The sequence below is a fragment of the Pelodiscus sinensis genome, chromosome 3, assembly GCF_052426305.1.
Source record: "Pelodiscus sinensis isolate ZL-2025 chromosome 3, ASM5242630v1, whole genome shotgun sequence".
Lineage (NCBI taxonomy): Eukaryota > Metazoa > Chordata > Testudines > Trionychidae > Pelodiscus > Pelodiscus sinensis.
In genome coordinates this window covers 174,882,040-174,901,480 of record NC_143054.1, presented here as the reverse complement: position 1 = coordinate 174,901,480, position 19,441 = coordinate 174,882,040, and the positions used below count along the sequence as shown (strand labels likewise).

The 19,441-nt window shown below is 39.8% G+C and overlaps 1 protein-coding gene across 9 annotated transcripts in view; it reads left to right on the top strand.

Annotated features, from left to right (window-relative positions):
• Positions 1–19,441, top strand: part of NRXN1 (neurexin 1) — a 1,118,405-nt gene that overhangs the window by 518,200 nt on the left and 580,764 nt on the right. For all 9 annotated transcript variants that reach the window (XM_075925467.2, XM_075925456.2, XM_075925455.2 and 6 more), the window contains one exon: positions 12,298–12,681. In XM_075925467.2, the coding sequence (XP_075781582.1) occupies positions 12,298–12,681 (384 nt within the window). The remainder of the gene's footprint in view (positions 1–12,297; positions 12,682–19,441) is intronic.

Genomic DNA, 19,441 nt, shown 5'->3' with positions numbered 1-19,441 from the left:
GTTCAAATTGCAATTGGTTTTATACAAATTGATTTCACAAAGAAAACAGAAGTCATTACTCAGAGGCCTGTTTAAGGTTCTTTATGGTTCCTATTCTTACTCTGATGTAAAAGTTCATACTAAGATTCTGCTAAGAGAAATACAGAATCTAAAAATTTTAAAATACATAACTAAAACACCCTTAAGTTATGTACCATTTGAAGTTATATTACTTGATCTCCATAGGCTAATGTTTACTGTATGCCTCTGCTCTATGCCTCTTTCTTCTGTATTCTGGGTTCCTTTATTTTTCAATGTCCAGGTTTCTGGTTTATCTTTCATATTTCTTCTTACTTTAAATTATTATTTCTGTACATTCCAAAAGCTACATGATTTTTAGCATAGATTATTCATTTGCTTGTGATGAAACTGTACTTTGGGTTGGACTTAGATGTACTGACATCTCCTAAATTCAGTGGTAATTTAGACACAGTATTTTGCATATGTTTTTCAACAGTGTGTAGGATGAGGCCCCAGTTGAAAAAGTCATGTCATACTTTAGGGTCACATTTACCACACAAGGCCTTTAGTATTACCAACTTCAGATACAATTTACTTAATTCAGATGTCTGAAAAACTAAATACACCTGAAAATCAGATATTAGTCGAGTGACCTAAACTGGATCCTCATAATTGCAGGTGTGAAAAAGGAAGGCCAGATAAAGCCAAGAAACAAAATTTAGTTTAAATTCACCTACACTGGGGTTCCAGGTATAATTATGTAAAATAACCATATGATTCCTGAGTTCTAGTGGGTTGCAACATAACTGTAGGAAAACTTAATTAATTAATTAATTAATTACTTTTATTCACTTAGGGTGCATCTACACAGCAGGGCTTAACTTGAAATAAGATATGCAAATTGAGCTACGTCATTTGCATAGCTTATTTCAAAATAGCTTATTTCTAAATAGGGAGCATCTGCGTAGCACTTATTCCGAATTAGAGCCCTTTTCTTCTGACTTCCCTTACTCCTCATAGAATGAGGGTTATAGGAGTCAGAGTAAGAAGTCCTCCAGCTTGACAGTATTTCAGCATTATTTCGAAATAACTGCCTGCAGTGCAGATGTGGACTAAGTTATTTCAAAATAACATTGCTGTGTAGACATAGCCTTAGTTAGTTACTCCTCATGAAGTAACAATTCTGCACAATAACCTCACCTATGATTAAATATCCTGTGGTAATATTAGTTACATTAGCGACAATGAGTCCTGTAGCACCTTATAGACTAACAGATGTATTGGAGCATAAGCTTTCGTGGGCAAAGACCCACTTCGTCGGATGCATGTAGTGGAAATTTCCAGAGGCAGGTATAAATATGCAAGCAAGAATCAGGCTAGAGATAACGAGGTAAATTCAATCAGGGAGGATGAGACCCACTTCTAGCAGCTGATATGGAGGTGTGAATACCAAAAGAGGAGAAACTGCTTTTGTAATTGGCTGGCCATTCACAGACTTTGTTTAATCCTGAGCTGATGATGTCAAATTTGCAGGTGAACCACAGCTCAGCAGTTTCTCTCTAAAGTCTAGTCCTGAAGTTTTTTTGCTGCAGGATGGCTACCTTTAAATCTGCTCTACATCCATGGTGGCTAGGATGGTGTAGCACAGGAACAAATCAACATACCCTTGGAGCCCCAACCAGGGTTATTCTATCTACTATCCAAGATCCACAAACCTGGAAATCCTGGATGCCCCATCATCTCGGGCATTGGCACTCTCACTGAAGGACTGTCTGGATTTGTGGACTCTCTACCCAGACCCTATGCCACCAGCACTCCCAGCTAACTCTGTGACACCACTGATTTCCTGAGAAAACTACAATGCATTGGTGATCTGCCAGAAAACACGATCCTGGCCACCATGGATGTAGAGGCTCTCTACACAAACATCCCACACACAGATGGAATGCAAGCTATCAGGAACAGTATCCCTGATGATGTCACAGCACAACTGGTGGCCGATCTCTGTGACTTTAACCTCACACACAATTATTTCAAATTTGGTGACAATATATACCTCCAGATCAGTGGCACCGCTATGGGCTCCCGCATGGCCCCACAATATGCCAACATTTTTATGGCTGACCTGGAACAACGCTTCCTCAGCTCTCGTCCTCTCATGGACCCTCTCTACCTACGCTACATTGATGACATCTTCATCATCTGAACCCATGAGAAGAAACTCTGGAAGAATTCTACCACGATTTCAACAGCTTCCACCCCACCATCAACTCAGCCTGGACCAGTGTACACGGGAGGTCCACTTCCTGGACACCACAGTGCAAATAAGTGACGGTCACATAAACACCATCCTATACCGAAAATCTACCGACCGCTATACCTACCTTCATGCCTCCAGCTTCCATCCCAGACACACCACACAATCCATTGTCTACAGGCATACACTGAGGTACAACCGCATTTGCTCCAACCCCTCAGACAGGGACCAACTCTTACAAGATCTGTTCTGAAATGTGATTTGTCCTTTTCATATGTGTTCATTTTTTTAAATTGTATTCTTTGGTATATATGGTTGTGACTATTTTCTTCCACTATGTGATCTGAGGAAGTGGGTCTGGCCCACGAAAGCTCATCATCTAATAAACCATCTTGTTAGTCTTTAAAGTGCTACATAGTCCTGTATTTTGTTTCAGCTACACCAGACTAACACGGCTACATTTCTATCAAGATCTTCAACAAGCATTCTTGAAACTACAATACCCACATGAAGAAGTAAGGAAACAGATCAACAGAACCAGACAATACCCAGAAGCCTCCTGCTGTGGGACAAGCCCAAAAAAGAAACCAACAAAACACCACTGGCCATCACCTAGGCTGTGTCTAGTCTGGCCATTTTTTCCGGAAAATCATCTACTTTTCTGGAAAAACTTGCCAGCTGCCTACACTGGCTGCTTGAATGTCCGTAAAAGCACTGATTTCCTATTGTAAGAAATCAGTGTTTCTTGTGGAAATACTATGCTGCTCCCATTCAGGCAAAAGTCCTTTTGCGCAAAACTTTTGCACAAAAAGGCCAGTGTAGACAGCTCAGATTTGTTTTCCACAAAAAAGCCCCGATCGCGAAAATGGCGATTGGGGCTTTTTTGTGGAAAAGCGCGTCTAGATTGGCACGGACGCTTTTCCACAAAAAGTGCTTTTGCAGAAAAGCGTCTGTGCCAATCTAGACGCTCTTTTCTGAAAATGCTTTTAACGGAAAACTTTTCCGTTAAAAGCATTTCTGGAAAATCATGCCAGTCTAGACACAGTCCTGCAGTAATCAGCTAAAACCTCTCCAACGCATCATCAGTGATCTACAACCCATCCTGGACAATGATCCTTCACTTTCACAGGCCTTGGGAGGCAGACCAGTCCTCGCCCACAGACAACCAGACAACCTGAAGCATATTCTCACCAGCAACTATACACCGCACCACAGTAACTCTAACTCAGGAACCAATCCCTGCAACAAACCTCAGTGCCAACTTTGCCCACATACCTACACCAGCAACACCATCACAGGACCTAACCAGATCAGCCACACCATCACTGGTTCATTCACCTGCATATCTACCAATGTAATATACAACAGAAATGCCCCTCTGCTATACACATTGGCCAAACTGGACAGTCCCTACACAAAAGAATAAATGGACACAAATCAGATATTAGGAATGGCAATATACAAAAACCTGTAAGAGAACACTTCAATCTCTCTGGACACACAATAGCAGATTTAAAGGTAGCCATCCTGCAGCAAAAAAACTTCAGGACTAGACTTTAGAGAGAAACTGCTGAGCTGCAGTTCATCTGGAAATTTGACACCATCAGCTCAGGATTAAACAAAGACTGTGAATGGCTAGCCAATTACAAAAGCAGTTTCTCCTCTCTTGGTGTTCATACTCCAGATCAGCTGCTAGAAGTGGGCCTCATCCTCCCTGATTGAATTTACGTCGTTATCTCTAGCCTGGTTCTTGCCTGCATATTTATACCTGCCTCTGGAAATTTCCACTGCATGCCTCTGACGAAGTGGATCTTTGCCCACAAAAGCTTATGCTCCAATGCATCTGTTAGTCTATAAAGTGCTACAGGACTCCTTGTCGCTTTTGCAGATCCAGAATAACACGGCTACCCCTCTGGGTATGTCTACACTACCACCCTAGTTGGAACTAGGGTGGTAATGTAGGCAACCGGAGTTGCAAATGAAGCCCGGGATTTGAATTTCCCGGGCTTCATTTGCATCTCGCCGGGCGCCACCATTTTTAAATGTCCGCTAGTGCGGACCCCGTGCCGCGTGGCTACATTTCAAATCCGGGGCTTCATTTGCAACTCCAGTTGCCTACATTACCACCCTAGTTCCAACTAGTGTGGTAGTGTGGACATACCCTCTGATACTTAACATTAGTTATATTGTGATCTTCATTGTGTGTCTTCCCTTCATAAATACTGCTTTAGCAATTGATCTAGATACAATTTACCCCTGGGACAATTCTGAGAAGTGGAGATTATTGCTTCAATCACAGTCCATTCTAGTCAGAAAATAAAAGCAGTGTATTGGTGACATGTATAGATATGCCCTTACATTGTCATAGATCTGTGAAACTTTGGCCCACAGCTTTTTGCAGAGGAATTGTAAGGCTAAACTCCAGGTAAATTTCTGAAAAATGTTGGTGAGTTTTAAGTATACAAGTTCGTTTCAGAGGCAATATATACCAGTTTGACAACCAGCGTGTAAACCATTTGTAAAGATTGCATTCCATAAACCTTTAGCCTAGAATAATTTTAGTGTAGTATTTACTGTTGGCAATTGAATATTTTAAGCCAAACTTATAACGTGAATTTAGATGGAGTCACGAGTACTTTAAATGTCTGTTTATAGGCCTGTTTTTCCTCTTTGAAGAAAGACATTGATTTACCCTACATTACGCACTCAACAATAGGGAGAAATAAACAGAAATGGGTAAAATTTAGTACTACTGTACATTGAAACTTTCATCTAAAACCTGAACTGAATGGTTGAGATTTGAATGAGTTTGGTTAATATTTACCCGGAGAAAAGTCATGAAATTCCTACTCAGTTTTGGCATAGAAAATGCTGTCATCTAATCTAAAAGAGTGTTGTCTGAATAATGGCTGAATAAGGACCACAGAATTTGCCTCAGATGATTAAAATGAAAAATAACACAGCCCTGCACTGATACAAATGCATGCCTGCAGATGAAGGTATCTGTGAATATAAATCAGTGTCCTCAGAACTTCAGGACTCTCCCAGGAACTGCAGCAGTGAAAGGAGCAGAATATGGGGCCACTACTCCCAAGAGTTAGCACATTGCCAGTAGCTTCTTGGGCACTGAAGCACCACCCTCTCCTTCGACCTGCACCGTAGCCCTTCCATGCAGCTGTCTGAATCTCCTGCCCTGGGGCATGTTGGTAGGCTTGGAGCCTGCCCCAGTGGGTGGAACTGGGGGCAGTACAGCCACCCCAGAGGAGCTGTCAGTGTGGGACACTGGCTTCTTGTAGCAGTAGCTCCACATTGTCCTCCTTTTGCTGCTGCAGTTCCTGGGAAAGCCATGAGGTTCTGAAGATACTGATTTATGCCTGCAGATATTTGCATCCGCAGATATACATTTGTGTCCCCATGGGACTCTAAAAACAAGAAGTGTATTCTTCTTTTTCTTCTGACTGGAAATGGAAGTACCAAAGTATCAGGAGCTAGATCAGGGCTACTCAACTTTGAAAGCCCCAGGGGTCACAATGATACTCACAGCACATGCCAAGGCCCGCAACTTAAGTGTGGTTGCATATACGTGCAAATATATATGCAAATAGCTTCTTTCACACTGATTGGCATGAATACAAAGATTAAAGTAAGGGTACGTCTAGACTACCGCGTTTTGTCGACGGAAGTTTTGTCGACAGATACTGTCGACAAAACTTCCGTCGACAATTTGCGTCCAGACACATGGAGTTCTGTCGACAAAGCAAGCCGCTTTGTCGACAGAACTCCGTAGTCTGGACGCAACGTTACAGGCAATAACACCTTCTGTCGACAGAACTCTGTCGACAGAAGGTGTTTTGCCTCGTAAAATGAGGTATACCAGCATCAACAAAACCGCGGAGTTCTGTCGACGTTATGTCGACAGAACTCCGCGGTAGTGTAGACGCTGGTATTGTTTTGTCGACAAAAGTCCACTTTTGTCGACAAAACTAGGTAGTCTAGACACACCCTAAGACTACACAACACACAAGCCCCATTTCAGTCAGTTCTGCTAATATTAAAAACAATGCAGTATTTACCCAATTTTCACCCATATGTCAGCACTTTATTGAGCAATGACAATCCAGGAATTTAACTACTAAAAGGCATATCAATGGAAGACCATTATATTGACTACTTTTTTGTTTTGTTTCCCACACATGGGCCACATGTTGAGCCCAGCATAAATCCAAACCACCCTATGGGCTGCAAACAAACGTGCCGTGGGCCAAGTAACCCCAAGCTAGATTCTGCTTTCTCCAGTAGTGTTTGGAGTTCCCTTGCATGCCTTTTACTATTATACACATAATGTGAATAAGCATGGCAGAATCGGTGAGAAGGCATCATCTGCATTAAACCAGGAATACTGGAAATCTCCTAAGAAACTGATCTTGTGAGATTTCCAGGTTATTAGCTACTTATCTGAGCTGATCACTGATAATGTTACATCTTTTAAATTTTTGCCTCATATTCATAAATAAATAATGCAAGTAGAGAATGTGTTTCTATACAACATTCTGTGTTTTGCAACCTTTTATTCCTACATTTCTCTAGCCTTCAAAGCAGAATGGTGGCCACTGGTAATAAAAAGCTGTGGCGTTTCTTAAGGAGCTTTGCTAATCTCCTTTACTTCAGTATCAGTAGGATCAGCAAGTGCTTTGATATATTTTCTGGTCTTTGCTTTCTTGATGATCCTCTGCCACAGAAAACCTCCACTCTAAGATGGTGCAGAAACAACAAGAATAGCCTTTCTGTCATCTAACTAGGCTTGTTTGGCCACAGTTGTTACCAGACTAGAAGATAATATTCACTCTACACCATAAGAGTACAATATGATACAGACAGAGTAGCCAAGACTTTTCTTAGATTTTTCACTAAACTGCTATGACAGTGTAACAGTAATTTAATGGATTAAGGTAAGTACCAATTGCAGTTACAATCTCTGTATGTAACTGATCACAACTGATGGGACAAGGTTTAGAAATATATCTGTGCCTGGATATCTTAGTTTCTTGTAAACAGAGTTATAAAAACTAAATTGCTGAGATATTGAATATGATTGAAGAGGCTCATTAACAGATACCCAAGGGAAATGTCTAGCTGTTCATCTGCTACAGTACCGCCAACATTGCAGTAAGAGAAGTAGGAACGTATCACGAAACAGCTGCAAAGGTCTTTGCCAACGGTGGTTTTTGTGACACATTAGGGTTAGGTTAATAACTAATTTGTGAGGCCTAAGTATTGTTTAAATGTTTGTTAAGCTGTTTAGCATAGCCAAGAATAACCTCACAAGCATTTTTCTAGCAAACTGCTATCTTTTAGAAGTCATCATTACACGTTAAAATCAGATATAGAATATATTATTCTTGTCAGCCTTCCGTTGTGTACAGCACTCTATAATAGATTGTATCAGCAATTATTCATGGGCAAGCCAGCATTTAAGGGCTAAAAAGTCACTGAGATATTTAATTAAAGTCAGAGTTCTGGTTTAAGCTCTGGAAATTACAATGTGTATGTTTGTGTGTGTATGCCCATGACAGCTAGAGAGCACGTATGGAATTTGCCAAAACATACAGTTAGAGCTATACTGTAATCAGTCTTTCACTGCAAGCAGCATGTTCTAAATAGCCAATACAAGCCCCGTTGTTTGGTGCTTATATTTTCAAATACATAGACCCATTCATGAATCATCACACTTATTCATGGCAGGAGCCTAAGGCAGGTGTGGCCAAGAGGCAGCTAGAAGGCTGGATTTGGCTTTCCAAGCCACCGGATCTGGCCCACGGCCACCTCACAAGAGCCCTTACTATAGAGCAGCTGCAGCCACTTTAAACGAGAGGTTACTAATCACTGCGCAGTCTAGGCAGGGAGGAGAAAACTTCATGTGCTGTCCCCACCCCTGAGCAAAATCCCCCAGCTCTCGTTTCCAATTTCCAGCCAACAGAAGGCGAGAAAGTTTGGTGAAGGCAGGGGCAACGAATGAAGCCTTCTCACTCCCTCATCCCCCTTCCCTCCCTGTGCTGGAGGGTGTCTGCAGAGCTGCTGGCTGGGAACCACATAGGTAAGTGCCTCCCAGCCAGAGCCTGCCTTTGGCACCCCACCTCCTCTTTCCCCCAACTACTTGCCCAAGGCCACCACCGTAGCCCTCTGTAACCTCTCTCCGCACTTCCTCCTGGTAACAACTCCCTCCCAAACCCTGCAACCCTCTCCTGTACCCATAATCCCTCTGGCACCCTTCACCCTAAGCCCCTGCCCCAGATCATAACCCCCTCCTTCACCCAAACTCCCCCTCAGACCCCACACACCCTCCTGCACCCCAGTCCTATATCCCAAGCTCCCTTCTACATCCCACCTGCCATCCCAGACCCCATGCTCCCTCCACAGAAGTGCAGCCTTTGACCACTTACCAAAATCTTGGAGTGGCCCCCCATTAAAAATGATTGCCCACCCCTTGCCTAAAGGATGGACTTGTTGCCAGGTGATTTTGGGGAAAAATATTACTTTATTTAGATTCTGAAGTTAAACACATTGATGAAGGATCTGTGCTCTGAGTCAGATCAATCCCTGAAGCCCACCTAGCACAGATCTTAACTAGGCTCTCCCTTTCCTCTCGATGACCCAAAAGCCAATCAAAGAGCTTTTAAACTGTTTGCCTCCTAGGTTTTCCTTGCCTCAGGGAGACATGGAGAATCTTTTCTGTTCACCAAGTGGTCAAACACTCTGTGAAATAAGCAGCTTTTCCCTTATGGTGCTCACTGTCTTACCATTGTCTCTATGAACATGTATTAATTATAAATATATTTTATAAATGTTAATATTTGTTTGTTATACTACTGTAGTAGCGAGGTCCCTTGCTTAAAGACGAAGAACACTTTGTGCTAGGCACTGCACAAACAAGAACAGAAAGTTGCCTCCTGCGTACATTCTAATGCTGGAGTTTCTCAGCACTGCAAATATGTCTTCCTCTAACATATCCTCTCCACCTTCTGATTTTAAAAGTTTTTCTTCTGCTGTTCTGGCAAAAAGTATCCATCTCTGGGTGGAAATTATTTAAACATGCAACTTATTGGCAGTGTGGCTGGAGAACTCTGCAAAGTAAGGAGAGCTCCAAAGGCATGGTATAAAAATGGAGTGAACTCAAGATTACATAGATAACTATTTCTCCATGACAGATATGTGTTCTTTCTGTGGGGTCATTGAATGTTAAAATTTCCATAAAATCTCAGAGCTGTCACTGATAATCTAGATCTTGTACAGTGTCATAAGTTTTGATGAAAAATTGGTCCATCTTTCTGTCAAGATGTGATAAAAATAGCCATATGGGGTCAGACCACAGGTCCATCTAGCCTAGCATCCTGTCTTCTCATGGGCTACATCTACACACCATCTTAAGAGCAAGCCTGTTATATTGAAATATAGTGGGCTTGCTGTTTTGACTCCCTGTAAACCTCATTGCACGAGGGATAAGATGTGTTTCAGAATACTGCCTTATTTCAAAATTTGGTGCTGTGTAGACAGCACCAAATTTCAAAATAAGCTATTTTGAGATAACATTGAAATAAGCTACGCAGTTTGCATAGCACAAATTGCGTAGCTTATTTCAAGGTAAAGGTGCTGTGTAGATGCCCCCACAGTGACCAATGTCAGGTGCCTCTGAAAACTCCTATCCATGCAGAACTCCTATCCAGACAAATACTTTATATAGCTACAAAGCAATAGATTTTGCCATTGGAGAGCAAAGTTTTAGTGCTTCGGGATATCTCATTTTATAGTCCACAGTTATCAGTATTTATTGGTGACCCATTTCATTCTTGTACAAAGGGGTCCTGATGTGTTCAACCCTATTTACTGAAACAAGAGTGTTGCTCATTGCCTCATTTGGCCCTCAGCAGTGTTGACTTATTCCCTTGTCCTCCAACTTACTGTGTCTTTTGGCTGGGTAACATATAGCAACTAGGAATTGATCTTCATTTGTGAGGTCATTTTTAGTAACAAGAGTAGCCTAAACTTCTCATGGCATTGTGAGTTGTTTAAAATCAGGAAACTCCTGATAATACTGAAAGAGTTAAAAATTGTGAAATATGATTTTGCTAGAGTCACCATATAAACAACTCATTGATTAAGCTTATTTGAGGAAGAACATCTGCAGTATAAGTATACACAGAGAATCTCAACACATCTGTCTCCCATGTCCATCTCCACCTCAGTCCAAGTGTGTACATTTTTAATATATAGGGCAATACCTCCTCTCTTTTTTCTCCTCTTGTCCTTCCTGAGTAATCTGTAACCTTCTATACCAATATTCCAATCGTGTGTATTATCCCACTAAGTCTCTGTGATACCAATGATGTCATAGTTGTGTTTATTTATTAGCAATTCAAGTTTTCCCTGCTTATTACCCATACTTCTTGCATTTGTATATACGCATCTAAGATTTGATCTTGCCTCCCAGTTCTGCTTTGTCCCCAGAAGAAACCTGGAAGATTGACTGCAGTAGTTTCAGTCTTCTCTGTAGCATAAACAAGCCCTGATTGACTCACTTTTGCTTTCAGTTTAAAATCACATTTTGATATAGGTGCATACAAGATCTTGGAAGTATCCTTTCTCAGTAATATTACCGGGAAAATGCTCCATAGTTGTCAGTTGTGGTATTCAGGATTCTGTGTTGTACAGTGATAATAGGAATGGTGTTTCACATGCATTTGTATGTTTGAATTTTAAGACAGGATCATATTAAAATCCACACACAGAATTTCTTTTTACATAATCTTACTGCAAGAGATGGACTGAATCTAATAAAACACATGTGCATTATGTATGTTCAGTTCTTTCTATTGGAGACATCAAGTCTTTACAGTTATTCATAGAGTAGGGGATCTTGACAATTCATTATCCTAGTCAGCATTTTGGGCAACACATCTGAGACTTTTTTGGGGCATCTAAGTGGCAGAGCTAAAATTTCAGGTACATTTGTTAACTGAAAGCAAAAAAAAAAAATTCCATTTTCATGGACTTGTTTCGCTCCTTCCCTCTCTCTAAAATGCACACATCTAGATGCAAATATCAGAGGTATTGATTTTTCCCTCTGGGTTTACATCACTCACTCTTTAATGATGGGCTGCCAGGCAGCAGAGGAGAGTACTTCTCGCTCACAATGGGTCTGATCCAAAGCCCATTGAAACCAATCAGAGTATTTTCAGTGACCAAAGATGCAGATCATTATCTCCTCCGAATACTGAATGTCAGTTCCTAGCAGGGGGTGTCTTGAGCCATCTGGAGGACAGTGCCTGGCATAGTTATTGCACCAATAGGGTATTTCTAAATATCACGTTGAAATAGATGTGATTTTTTTGCACTGAATAATATGTTTATCTGCCTGAAATCCCTGGCAAATGAAATTTAATGTAAACTAATGTACATTGGAAAAAATAATCTCAACTATACATATAATATGATGGGAACTAATTTGACTACAACTACGGAAGAGAGAGATCTTGGAGTAATTGTGGATAGTTCTCCGAAAACATCCACTCGGTGTGTAGCGGCAGTCAAAAAAGCTAATAGAATGTTAGGAATCATTTTAAAAAAGGGATAGAGAATAAGACAGGATCATGTGATTATTACCTATTGTGTTTGCTCCCCCGGGGCAGCTGGCATTGGCCACTGTCGGCAGATAGGATACTGGGCTATATGGAAGATTGGTCTGAGCCAGTATATCCGTTCTTAAGTGGATTTTGGTTTTCATACATTTAAATTCATGCAGTATTTTGTGGCAATGTTTGAATACCCCATAATTCCTGATATGTTATTCCCTGATAAGGGATGTATTAATACAAAAGAATATGTTGCTTCATTATTTTAAAATGTGTAAATAGAACATTCATCAAGAGCTTTCATGGATGAAGTAATTGGCAATAAACAAATAGTGCATTTGGGGACTAAGGGAATAAAGAAATGCTGAAGAATTATTTTTAATATGTTAAAAATCCTGCTTTTTTTCTTATCAGGTACGATTTCTGTGAACACATTACGTACACCTTACACTGCACCTGGAGAAAGTGAAATCCTAGACCTAGATGATGACTTGTATCTTGGGGGCCTGCCAGAAAATAAAGCAGGTCTAGTCTTCCCAACAGAAGTGTGGACAGCACTTCTCAATTATGGATATGTTGGCTGCATCAGAGACTTGTTTATCGATGGCCAAAGCAAGGATATTCGACAAATGGCTGAAATTCAAAGCACTGCTGGAGTGAAGCCCTCATGCTCAAGAGAGACTGCTAAGCCATGCCTGAGCAACCCCTGTAAAAATAATGGTGTATGCAGGGATGGGTGGAACAGATACATCTGTGATTGTTCTGGTACAGGATACCTTGGCAGATCATGTGAGAGAGGTAGGTTTCAAAACATTGCACATGTCTCTACAATCTAGAAATTAATGGTTAAAAATGGCAAGTACTGTGTTTATTGTTTAAAAAAATAACCCTCCTTGTTTGATGCTCTTCTTCACACTTGTTTTATGTTGGCACAAAACTACATTGAATCAATGAACCATGTGGCCACAAGAAAGAGTTTGGGGAGATTTTCAAAGGCAGAAATGGCAGGTAGATGCTTACCTTCCACTGATAATGTGTAAAATCAGGTGTTTATTTGCCATTTGTGACTTTGAAACTTTCCCCTTTTGTTATTTCAGAAGTTGGGCTGTGAAATAATGTGTGGCAAAACAAGAAAGTACCTTCTCTTATGACTTGACTGAAATGTGACTGAATGAAACTTTAATTCACCTTAATTTGACTCTAATATCAGGTCTCATTATCCACACACATACACAGGTAGAGCCCTACTAACTTCATCAAATTTATTTTTGAATTCCATGAGTGAAAAATGTGAGAACAGAGAATACATCACATAACTTACAAATGTAGAATACAAAAGGAAAAAAAACATGTATTAAAAATAAAACAATGTAAAACTTTAGAACTGACAACTGCACTCAGTTCTACTTCTTGGTCAGCCAATCAGTCAGACAAACAACGTTTGAAAGAGATAAGGTTGCCTGCTTTTTGTTCTCCTGAGAATGAGAAACTGCATTTGCATGGCACTCTTGCAGCCAGTGTCACAAGATATTTAGATGCCAGATGCACTAAATATATACATGTCTCTTCTTGCTTCAGTCACCATTCCAGAGGACATGTCTTCCTGCTGCTGATGGGTTCTGCTTGATAAAGATCCAAAGCAGTGTGGATTGATTCATGTTCATTTTTATCACAAGTCAGATGCCACCAATAGAACAGTGATTTTTCTTTTGTGGTGGTTCAGGTTCTATAGTTCCACCTCAGAGTGTTGATCTCTTAAGACTTCAGAAAGTATGCTCCATACCTCTTCCCACTCAGATTTTGGAAGGCACTTCTGATTCTTAAACCTTTGGTTGAGTGTTGTAGCTGTCTTTAGAAATCTCTCAATGGTGCCCTCTTTGTGTTTTGTCAAAATTGCATTGAAAGTGTTCTTAAAACAAATAAGATGAGTCATCATCTGAGACTGCTATAGCATGAAATATATTGTAAAGTGCAAGTAAAACAGAACAGAAGACATACAGTTCTCCCCAAGGAGAATTGGCATTGTTAATAAGAAGCTGGCAGCATTATTTCCTAAGCATAAACTAACTTGCTTTTCTTAGTGATTGGCTGAACAAGAAGTAGGACTGAGTGAAACTGGGGACATTGTTTTGTTTCTGAGTACAGATATGTAATTAAAAAAATCTACATTTGTGCAAATAAAAAATAATACAGGTTGGACCTCCCTGGTCCAACACCTGTGGGACCTGAGCTGTCCTGGACCAGGGAGTTTACCAGACCAGGGGAGCTTTGTGCTCCCTTGCTGGCTGCTCTCTTCTAGGCTTTTCTCTTTGGGGCTCCCTGCCCAGCTGTAGGCCCCACTCATGCTGCCTGCCTGCTGCCCCAAGGTCTCTTGAGATTCCTGGTGGGAATAGCTTGGCCACTGCTGGCCCTGCTACTGCAAGGTGTTCCCTCGCTGGTGCCACCCTGCCAAGAGGGGCACCCCAGCCACAGCTACTCGTCCACCCTGCCCTGCTGCTAGGGCTGCCTGCTGCTTCTGGGGATTCCGTGAGTTCCCTAGCTACCGCCCAGCCCTCGGGGATTCCCCAGACAGGGCGAGGGTTCCGCAGATGCAGCCTGGCTCAGCTGGGGCTCCCCAGCCCTTGCATTCTCAGCTGGCTCTGGTGTTCTTTGATTCTATGACATATTTGGCCCTGCAGGATCAAGGATGTTGCAGGACCAGAGAGTCCCTGATTTGGGAGATTCAACCTGTACATTGTACAGTGAACATTGTATACTTCGTATTTTGTGTTGTAATTGAAATCAATAAATTTGAAAATGTAGAAAAAACATCCAGAAATATTTAATACATTTCAATTGTATTGTATGGTTTAATAGTGTGATTAAAACGATGATTACGTGCAATTAATTTTTATCACGATTAATTTTTTGAGTTAATCATGTGTACTGGCTGCAATTAATCAACAGTCCTAATTATTTCTTGTATCTTATTTTAATTAGTATTAACACTTTAATCTGCAAGCAGTAGTATTTCAGTGATCATTAAAATTAGAATAGTTCAGTAATAACATTGAGAAGAATTTTATGCTATTTTGTTGAATTGTGTACATACTACTTAAATTAATGGGCATGTTTTTTTCTGTGTACAATACACAGTTTTATGAAAGAAAAGGAACACAGTAGCTCAGTTTAGTATTTTGTATCAAAGAGATAGAATTTTTATTTTTAAATTGACACCAAATAGAATTGATAAAGACACTTCCAGTGCTTTGCACACACATTGCTTAAATCTTCTCTAGTTAAATATTCATGATTTGTTACAATTGTCAGTTTCAGCACTTGTATTTTAGTGACTGAATATTAAATCTGCTTTTCAATTTCTCTTTTTATAACAAATCTTTACTTTTATATTATATTATTCTCTTGTAGGTGATTTTATTACAATAAAGGACCCAGACCTTTTATTTAATGTATTTCAAGAAACAAAAGAAATGAAATTTGACATCCTTATTTGTAAGGATAAGTGGGAAACTAACAGTTTAGTGGAACAAAAATCTTGTTTAGTGTTTGCATTCCAGTTTGAAGAAGAAATGCTCAAATGCCAGAACACTTTTTTTGTGAAATCTTATATTACAATTGACATATTTATTTATAGTTTTCCCTTTCAGCTGAAACCTAATCTTCATGCTTATTCACTGTCAGCTAAAGTTTCTACTTTATAGTTTAATTCATTTTGCTAGATAAAGTGGTCACGTGAAGTTTTTACTGTTTAAAAATAAAACCAATGATTTATTTTAAATCTAGATATAAACTTGAGGAAATCCTATTGCTTGTGTGGTTAATAAAGTCAGGTTATTGGCATTTCCAAAAAGGTCCCAGACTTTTAAAAGATGTAAGCCCCTTTCGTGAGAAGCCAGTTATTTTGATGTTTCTGAATTGTTCTATTACTGGGGGAGTGAAGTTGGCAGAGGGCATAGCCAAACTGTAAGATAAATTACAAAAATCTTCAGTTAAATATGCACGGTCTACCACCCTGTGGCAAAATTCCGCTATTACATATGGTAGAAATAAAAATAGTACTTCTATCTTTCCAAATGAGTAAGAACTAGAAATATTTATAAATTTCAATCATTAGAGACAGGGGCAACAAATATATGCAAATCTGCAAATGAGAATTTAATTGCAAACTTCATCATAGGGATTTATCATAAGCATATTTAACAGGTCATAAGAACTTGTACAGGATCCTTTTCATCTCCAGTTATTTCCCCCCCTAGTATATTTTCAGCTATCATCCAATTTAAGACTTAATTTTCTAGTACACATAACTTCACCTACTGGGAGTGATGGTAATACTGTATTCTTACTAGCTTCCTCACAATCGTATCTGGCTCTTGTCCAGCAAAAATCTTTGTACAGTCATTTCCCACCCTTGAATTAGCCTATCCAGAGGAAAATTCACTGAAAGCAGTTCTCCTTTCAGTAATATTTGTATCCCAAATAGTCATGCATTAATACAATTACGGTTTGGGGGATTCTTTCAGCAGTGTGTTGACATTTTAACCACACAAGTTGTTATAATACTACTCATGTTCAATAACTGATACACTATTGTATTTAGTGTTGTAAGGAACATAATTATAATTATTATAACTAATTAAAGTAAGAACATGTTCACTTCCACAAACAATAAAGCCTTACAAAGTGGGAAACCCATGTTAGAGTCAAATACTTGTGGTTAAACAACTTGTTCTCTATAATTATGTATTAGGAAGTTAGGATATCTGCAAAAAATATGCCATATATTTATATTTTGTGACACTAATATTTATATGCCTTGAAACTTTCTTTGCCTTAATTAAAGAAATGATTTCTCCTTATTATATGTATCAATATAGTACAATACAATGTTCTTATATTGTGGGAATAAAGTGCTAAACTGGGAGGAGGTATCTATTGGGCTGCTACAGGAGTCAGTGCTAGGTCTGGTGCTATTCATTATTTTCATTGCTGATTTGGATAATGGTGTGGAGAATATGCATATAGAATTTGAAGATGACACCAAGAAAGGAGGAGTTATAAGAACTTTGGAGGACAGAATTAGAATTCAAAATGACCTTGACAAATTGAAGAGTCGGTTGGAAATCAGGAAGACGAAATTTAATGAGCAGACAGGGGGCTGCAGACAGGGGAGCTTGAGAGAGAGCGCACAAGAGATCCCGCTGCTGAACAGGCCACCAGGAGAATGTACTAGCTGTGGCGTCAGTGAGTTTTCTTGACTGTTTGCATTTGTTTCTGTTTGGTGATTTCAGTTACTGTGGCATTTGGGATTGGGTGTCAGGGAGTGTTTGATCTTTTGTTCCCTTGATTACTTTTGATCAATCTCATTCAGCCTTGAGATCAGCCTCCCCTTGTATGGCTAACAAGGGAGTTGGCCTGACCTGGGTGAGCAGGCTTTAAACGCCAGAGGCAGAGTGACCAGGGGAGTGCAGTGAACAGGAGGCTGCTGACAGGGGAGCTTGAGAGGGAGTCCCAATATGGTTAGGAAGACTTGCAACACCTGTGTCAGCACTGCTTCTGTCTCCTCTGCCTGCACCTGTAGCCAGACAGACCACCTGACCATGGATGCCTCTCCCCCGATCCTGGTGTGGTTTGTAGGGATTATGACTTGCAATTCCCACTTACCAAGATCCAGGCTGGAGAGACATCCAATGTGAAAGGTTCCTACTGGTAGAATCTCTCAGGAATCAGGTGGGAAAGCTACAGGAGGAGGTTGATAAGCTGATAGGGGAGGTATCTGAGCCTTTAGCTAACATCTTTAAAAAGTCATGGAAGATAGGGAAGATTCTAGAAGACTGGAAAAGGGCAAATATAGTGCCCATCTATAAAAAGGGAAATAAGAACAACCCAGAAAACTACAGACCAGTCAGTTTAATTTCTGTACCAGGAAAGATAATTAAGCAAGTAATAAAGGAATTCATCTGCAAAAACCTGTAAGAAAATAAGCTGATAATAGATTTTTAAAGAACAAATCATGCCATATGAATCTGATAGCTTTCTTTGATAGGATATCATGTCTTATGGATATGGGAGAAGTGGTGGACATGGTATACCTAGACTGTAGAAAAGCATTTGATATGGTCTCAATCAATTAGGGAAATACAACCTTGATGGGGCTACTATAAGGTGGGTGTGCAACTGGCGGTTTTTCAGAGAATAGTTATTAATGATTTACAGTCATGCTGGAAGGGCATAAGAGGTGGGGCTCTGCAGGGGTCTGTTTTGGGAACAGTTCTGTTCAATATCTTCATCAACTATTTAGATGATGGCTTAGAAAGTACACTTATTAAGTTTGCAGATGATACCAAGCTAGGAGGGGTTGCAAGTGCTTTGGAGGATAGGGTCAAAATTCAAAATGATCTGGATAAACTGGACAACTGGTCTAAGGTAAATAGAATGAAATTTAATAAGGACAAATGCAAAGTTCTTCACTTAGAAGGGGACTGGACTTGATGATCTCTTGAGGTTCCTTTCAGTTCCAATATTGAATGATTTTATGATTTTAAAACAAGTCCCATGTACTGCAGTTAAAAAGAAATCAAATGCACAAATGCAAACAGTAGGTATAACTGGCTAGGTGATAGTAGTGAAGAAAAGGATGCAGAGTTTGAAGTGGTTTACAGATTGAATTTGAGCCTACAGTTTGAGCAGTGCAGATATAAGGGAGGCAACTAGCATCTGAAGTGCATTAATAGGTGTGTTATTTGTAAGGCATGGGAGGTAATTTTCCTAATCTGCTCATGGTGAGAACTCATCTGGAGTACTATGTCCAGTTCTGAGTGCTACACTTTAAGAAAGATGTGAACAAATTACTATCCTGTGGACCATTGCAAAGAAAAATGATAAAAAGGTGAAATCCCAGTTACTGGAGGGTAAGAAAATCTTAGAATAACATATGTTTGGGAAGGACAGATTTTTTCTTGGTCATTCAGGAATTAGACTTCACAAGTTTCCTTTGAGGCCCATATTTCTATGATTTTATGAATATATGAATTTATAATCCGATCAGTTAGTAACTAATGAAAAGCCATTTATGCTCTTCCAAGGCTGTTCAAAATTAATTCTGTGTGTGTGTGTGTGTGTGAGTGAGCAGAAATTGGGTTGTATGTGCTTACTTTTCCTCTGTATCAAAAACTTGGTTATTCATAAAGTTAAAAGATCAGCATAATTTATAGATTGATTTAGGTTTTTTACAGAAACTATAGCAGATGGAGGGACAGATGCTACAGCAATATAATTTGGCTGCCTCTCTGATTTTATCATGGATCACAATTTGTGACTGGCTCTTGGCAAAGCCTTTCATGGCTGCATTATTTTGACTGGATAAGGAACAATGCAAAAGAGTAAATTTATCAAAGGAAGGACAGGCATGTAAAGTTACAGTTACGTGACCTTTCCAGAGGAGAAATATACTTGGGTATTATTTTTTACTATTGAATGGTCCCTGGACATCTTTTAAAATAAAATAAAATAAAATAAAATAAAATAAAAACTCCTATCAAATTCCGGACTATATGAA